This window comes from Anarrhichthys ocellatus, unplaced genomic scaffold (genome assembly GCF_004355925.1).
Source record: "Anarrhichthys ocellatus isolate YVR2014 unplaced genomic scaffold, GSC_Weel_1.0 scaffold7, whole genome shotgun sequence".
In the NCBI taxonomy this organism is placed as follows: domain Eukaryota; kingdom Metazoa; phylum Chordata; class Actinopteri; order Perciformes; family Anarhichadidae; genus Anarrhichthys; species Anarrhichthys ocellatus.
In genome coordinates this window covers 5,641,315-5,648,531 of record NW_022280037.1, presented here as the reverse complement: position 1 = coordinate 5,648,531, position 7,217 = coordinate 5,641,315, and the positions used below count along the sequence as shown (strand labels likewise).

Below are 7,217 nucleotides of genomic sequence, written 5' to 3'. Positions count from 1 at the left end.
CCCAACAGAATAGTGTAGAAGGCTTTAACTTTATGCACATCCTGGTCAATGAACCAAATAAATGAAATAGTAAACACTAAACAATTGTTGGTGTCTGGCCAAAGTTTTCCTCTGGTGTAATGAGGCTCTTGTTTTTATCTTGTGTATTTTGTACATTTAATGTGCTGCTTAGCGCTTGTTGACTGTCTCTATGGTATAGAAACTGTTTTTTTTAACTTGTAGTCCATCACACAGGAATGAAATTCCCTTGATGTTTGGCCACACATGTTTAACTGATTGACACAAGTGTTCTGCATCAGTGCTAATCAAGTGATGCTCCTTGAACCTTTTGTGCTGCTACATTCACCTGCTACCTGTTCTTTACTTGAAGGTCTCTGACCGAAAGCTCGCTTTATTCATTTTTATTATTGCACAGATTTGAGTGTGCAAAGGCTTTTATTTTAATCTCCAGCACCTCAGCAAAGTCGGATACGATAAGCAGTGTTTTCTTCTCTATTCATACCATTTCTATTTAGAATGATGCTTTGATGTAATACCCAAGTATGGTGGCCCCACTTCCTGATAAAGCACTCATTATAGAGTATGGAGTTGTAATTTATGGCATTATGCTTTATCGTGTTCTGAGTTCTGACTTTTTTATGTAAAACTGAAGCATACAACTGTACCAACTGCTTCAATAAAAATATGGCAACACTTTATTTGGCATTATGTAAACATATAAACAACACAAAGACAATATAATGCAGTTGTAAGTAAGTGTTATTAATAACAACTCCTCCTATGAGCACCCATAAGTCGAGATCGTTGTATAAATAAGTAATGAGTCACAATAGTATGGAATGTGTCATCTTAAGAGAAAACATAACTTTTGACAAAGACTGTATATTAATAAACAATTACAATTTTCCTTAATGCTTTGTACAACTACATTAGTGTGTTATAAACCATTTATTGAATGTTAATATACTCCTTATAAATGATATTATTATACATGGTATTATAATGTATTAATCCTTAACTAACATTAATAACAAGAGACTTGATGGCTTATTAAAAAGAAAGTTTTGATGCTTTATTAATTACTTGACTGTTAATGTCTCAATAATTAATAATGATAAAGTATCATCAACAAAACCATTAGTTACAACTTATAAACCCTTTATGAAGGCTGACTTATTAGAAAGTGATAGTAGCATGTTTTGCATTCTGTGATATAAAAGATAGTATTTTATGGCATACATTGTACAACATGTGACAAATGAGACCCACTGGGCACTATGACCCAGCAGATAGCCTACTCTTCATAGAGAGAAAAAACAAGGCTGTGATGATCAGTGGTGCTTGTTGATGTCAGAGTCTGTATAAAACTGAGACTTAGGGTTGGCTCACCATTCAACCACAGGGGGTCTGGGGAAAAACAGCTCTGGAGAACTTCTGCCCTACATGCGGATTATCTGTGACATCTTCCCAGATGTTGGGACATCAGAACGCTCTGCTCATCCTTTTTATTCACACAAATTTTTTCCGTCTTATATTTTGTTTACAACAGTTGAGAAGTTTTCTTTTATGGCTACGAAAAGGAAAAGTTTGAATAGCGGGCAATGGATATTTACTTCCACGATGTGGCATCTGCACATTAAAACCTGATGTAGCAGAAGAAAATGAGATTGAAAGGAATCTATTTTTATGTTTCAGACTGATTATGCCAGTTATCTGACTGGATGGCACGGTTAAGGAGACGTCCATCGGGAGGAAGGACACCCTAAATGTCAGACATCTTAGAGGGCGACATAAAATATGAGAAAAAAGTGACTAAAAGTGATGGAGCGCTCCGATCAAGTCGAGCCAACTCTGCCGGTGAACACCACGAACAACAGTTTTATTACAGATTCATCAATTGTGCATGTCAGCGCGGAGAGTCTAGCCTCTCGGATCAGTCTGGCGGTGATTCTCTCCGTTATCACACTCGCCACCACTTTATCTAACGCGTTCGTCATAGCAACAATCTCCCAGTCGAAGAAATTGCAAACTCCCGCGAACTTTCTGATCGCCTCTCTGGCCATCACCGACCTGCTGGTGTCTATTCTGGTGATGCCCATTTGCGTGCTGTATACGGTCATCCACACCTGGACGCTGGGGCAAATTGTGTGCGACATCTGGCTCTCCTCGGACATAACGTGTTGCACGGCGTCTATCCTGCACCTGTGCGTAATCGCTTTGGATAGGTTCTGGGCCATCACGGACGCGGTGGAGTACTCCAAAAAGCGCACGCCGGGGCGCGCAGCCGGGATGGTGGCCACAGCCTGGGTCATTGCTATCTCCATCTCCCTGCCACCTCTCTTCTGGAGGCAGGTGAAGGCGGATGAGCTGACCAGCTGCAGCGTCAACACGGATCACATTTTCTACACCATCTACTCCACCTTTGGGGCTTTCTACATCCCCACCTTGCTGCTTATTGTCCTCTACGGACGGATATACGTCGAGGCCCGGAAACGGATCCTGAAGCAGTCCCCCAAGAAGTTTGGGAAGAGACTCACCTCGGCGCACCTGGTCACCAACTCTCCTGGGTCCGTGGCTTCCACAACCTCTCTGCAGTGCGGGAGACACGACACCCCGTCCAGCGACACCGGGTCTTCAACAAGCGAGAACCAGGTGAAAGTGACGGTGTCAGATGCGCTTTTGGAGAAAAAGCGCATTTCAGCAGCCAGAGAGAGAAAAGCGACCAAGACTTTGGGGATAATCCTTGGTGCTTACATAGTTTGCTGGCTGCCGTTTTTCATTTACACATTGGTGGTGGCCACATGTGACACATGTTTTAACCCCGAGTTATTTGACTTTTTCACGTGGTTGGGATATCTGAACTCTCTCATCAACCCCATCATATACACTATGTCCAATGAGGACTTCAAGAAAGCTTTCCATAAACTTGTGCGCTTTAGATGCTGCCGGTTGTAAACGAATGTTCCTTCAGTCTACAATAAGATTGATATATGTATTTTTTGATATGGAGTTCTAAAAATGTAAAAAAAAAGAGTTTAAAGATTAAAAAGAATGTAGAATAGTAAGAGTGCAATAAACACTATAATTTCTGGGACTCATAGACCAATGTAAAAAAAGTAAAACTTGATTTAAAATGACAACCTTAAGTAAATATATTAAGTAAATTGTTCAACATAATTCCCATGTATTTAAAGCTAAAACCAAGGCATGTCAAATGATATAAGTATATAAAAAGCTTATTTTAATTATAAAACAAGATTTTATTTTGAAAGAGTGGCGGAGAAGAAATCCAACTCTACGCACCTCACAACATCACTAAAACGTGTCATAAAAGCTCCTCTTGAAGAGCAAATGTAATACATTGTAGGATAAATTCAGTGATGGGTTGTTAGCGTCTGTGTCGATTCCTGTTTGGATGGTATTTATTAGTGTGTATTCCCACGCGACTACTGACACATTAATGCGAGTAGCAGCAGAGATCATGTTGACATGATAAGTCAAGAATATATTTAAAAAAAATAACCACCCATGATCCTGTTTCTCATTATGTGTTACAATATGGAAGTTTTATTTTTTAAAACTACATCAATATATCTATGTATTCTGAGAAATGATACCAGTGTCATACATTTTTATTGTGGTCACGGGCTGCTCGCTGCCACCCTATGGTTGTCTTTTGTCATCTAGAAAGGCACACTCATGCAGTTGAAAAAAAGAGAACAGACTCATATCAGTGTCAAACAAAGAAACTGCAGCTGATATTTACCCAGCAGCTGAAAGCTGATTATAAGTTCAATTTTGCTGTACAAACACCACCTCGTTTTACTGTTTGTGTGTGTGTGTGTGTGTGTGTGTGTGTGTGTGGAGGGGGGGGGGGGGGTCTGTTTGCTGCTACATTAAATCTGTATCTACAGCATGTTATGTTCATGTGTGAAATGGTTTGCCACCTCCTGGCTATTGAGACTGGCCTGCAGAGCTCCAAAAATAATGCTGAGGATTTGTCAGCATTATATGAAATAAAAGTATGTTGTTCTAGGATTGTATCTGTTCACATTCAGAGATGCTGTGCAATAAAGGCTTGAAAGTATTTTTTTTTGTTCTATGAGTGGGAGTTTTAATGCAGTTTTAATTATTAAAGACTCTTCAAAACTTCTTCCAAATCAGCAGTAAAAACATTTCTTTCATTGAATGTTGCATGTTGAAAGCAGCACAGGTATTCTGACAGGCGACTTGTAGTTTTGAAAAGTGTTACCTTGGAACGAAATGAGACTTTAGATTAATGCTCCCAGGGTATCACGATGATGTCAAAATGAAATCCAACAACCTCTTCAGGCACTTGCAGAACGTGGCAGAGCATTAAACAATACAGATTAATGTGGATGAATGTGCGTCATTTCAGTTCCTCTTGACGGTCCTCTCTAATGTCACGGTCTGTTTTGGCTGAGATTCTCACTCAGGTTTGAACCCTCCACCATCTTCCTGCCCTCTCCGTCTCTCTGCGGCCTTCCTGCAGGCAGAGGAGGACACGGTTTGCTTGGTGAACGGCTGTCACAGTTCAATAAGTCACGAGAGGGACAGCGGGCTATGCTCTTCTGGTGTACTTCACACACACAGAAAGGGCCACTCGTATTGTCAACACATGCAAACACACACGCTTTTCCATATATGAATTTTCATATGACTCGTTATGCATGAAAGTTGAGTGCACCTGAGTAGGCATTCAAAGCGTTTCCTGGACTTTCTGCATCAGTTAACAACATGTTGAAAGACTGATGAAGTTGAATCGTATGATATTTATAAAATATACATATCTTTCCCCAGGAGTATTAGACTTAAACAACGAAACTTCTGTTGTACAATCAGCAATAACAAGCCCTTTGGATTTTAAGTTACAGGTTCAAACTCTTTGCAGATCATCCACGTATACAAGCATGTAAACAGGAGCTCCTGAACATAATTATAAAGTTTATGTTTAATTATCTCCGTAAAGAAAGGTTTATTATTAAGGAGCACATTTTCCCTCAATGACACTAAGAAAAGGTAAACAAAATAAACACTTCAAATTACAGCCACCTGACAAAAGTGAATCAACAGGGACACGATTCACAGCTGTGCTTGACCTCCTTCATAATAAGTTAGCATCTTTTTTTGCTTAAAGAAGGTTGATTGGGGTGTGCACATCCAGTTGCAGGGCAAAAATAAAACCCAGCAAACAAAGGAAAAGAAGAGAGTGTCTGCACACTAAAAGTTTCAAGCTCACAACATTTTAATGCAATGTTTTGACCTGCGGTCTGAGGTCTTCGTCAGGCAAACATCAGTCTGAGAAAGAACTTGTTCACAGACTCACAATACATAATGTAACATGTTAGCACACTGTAGCCCATATCGGACAAATGTGATGCACAGGTTATTGCCATTAACAAACATTGTCATTACACAAACAGGATAGCACTGGTGTGCATACTGTAGATGTCACACAGTCTGTCTAAATGCATGCAGAGATTGATCCATTATGAAGCAGCTAAATCTTTAATGCTGAGAGACTGTTGATGTTTAGCAATAGGGTTTATGATTTTGTGTATCCAAAGAAGTATTGCATGGCTCATGTAGGTGCTGCTGCTTTACCTCCAGCTGCAAAACAGTACACATTATCCTTTTTTTGACATTGGATGATTGCTTTGTGCGTAGCAAATACATTAACTGGACGACCACTTGTTTTCTATTAGCTGAATGTTCTGCATTACTGGTTTGCCACAGGTCTGCTGTGGAGTGAAGGACATTGCTGATGGAACAGCTAGTGAGGCTGAACACATGGATAATGAACCTATAAAATATTCTGTCACTGAATGTAGTTTTGGTGAACAGCTTTATTGTTTCACCCTTTCTGGTTGAAGAAGGCTCGGAGCATTCATCACCTGAAAAAATGGAGACACAAGGGCCCATCTGCTTTTGATGAATTACCGTACCAAGGTGATAACAACTGGCCTTTGGCAGCAAGAAAAAACGAGTCAGCAAGGCCCCTAATAGGCAACACGAGGAGGTAAGGTGATTGAGGGTGAATAACAATTAGATATCAGTTTTCTGACATTCTTAGTCTGACGCCAATTCACCTGCACACAGCAAACGTGCTGTTGTGGCAATATGTGGCTTTTTATCATTTACATCTACTTTTAAAAGTATTTTGATATAAATAAGAGCCAGTATGGTTTTCTTGTAAAAATGTACCTTTTGTGATTTATTTTCCTTACATATAGTTTTGCACATTATGGTGTGATTTTTCACTGAGAAGTGCACACTGTGTATTACTGGGAATGTGTGTGTGTTAAATCACAGCCTTTAGTCATGTGTGTTCTTTCCGTGCTTCACAGCAGATCCATTGCCACAAGCAGTTTCAACGAAGTAGGTTAGTTTCGTTTTGGAGCTTCTCCTCCAGCTCACCTAAATGTCTAATAATATCTTTCTCTGAATCATAAAATGGGATTTCCCTGCAAACCAAATAGCAGATACACTGTGTTTGCCTTTTGCTAGAAAATCCTAAAAATTGAGTAAAATAATCTCACCATGTGGTCCGATTGGCTGACTGGGTTTACACCTGTGGGACTGTCGCTAGTGGGGCTTGGTGAATCTATCACACTTAACATCTATTGTGGCCTGACAAGCAATATATCACCAAATTAGGCAGCTATATGTAGTGGTGGTAGAGGACGTGTGTATGCTGCTAAATGATCCATCCATACTGCATATGCATTAAGGGCCCTCAATTAATTACCAGAGAGAGAAAGAAGGGTGTTCTCTGTTTTCCTGCACGTTGGTCATGGAAAAACCTCACCTTGTCTTTTTTTGTGTTTAATCATGAATCTACGTGGAAAATATGATCACTTGGATTTGTTAAACCCCATTAAAACCGATCCTGCGAACAAGTTTCTTAAAAACCTGACATTTTGGAGATACAATGTTTTCACTTGGCAGCACTTGGATTATTGCATATCATGCATTTTCAAAGAATCAGAAATCCTTTATCACCTGTAGCAAATGTACATTATTTTGATGGTGGAGATGCTGAGATTTATAGTGTCAAAATATACTTTAGAGCTGGCAAACTACACACACACTGTAATGTTGTTACTCTATATGCCCCTCCAGTGGGAAATACCTATGACGCCCTGGTTTAAAAGTAAGGGATTAAAACGTTAAAAGGAATTTCCAAATAAAGTTGA

The 7,217-nt window shown here is 39.7% G+C and overlaps 1 protein-coding gene across 1 annotated transcript; it reads left to right on the top strand.

Annotated features, from left to right (window-relative positions):
• The first annotated feature begins 1,417 nt into the window (after window positions 1-1,417).
• Window positions 1,418-3,820, top strand: htr1b (5-hydroxytryptamine (serotonin) receptor 1B). The gene has a single exon (XM_031847074.1). It carries the CDS (start codon window positions 1,822-1,824, stop codon window positions 2,953-2,955), a length of 1,134 nt encoding a protein of 377 aa, XP_031702934.1. The 5' UTR covers window positions 1,418-1,821; the 3' UTR covers window positions 2,956-3,820.
• Window positions 3,821-7,217: the final 3,397 nt, after the last annotated feature.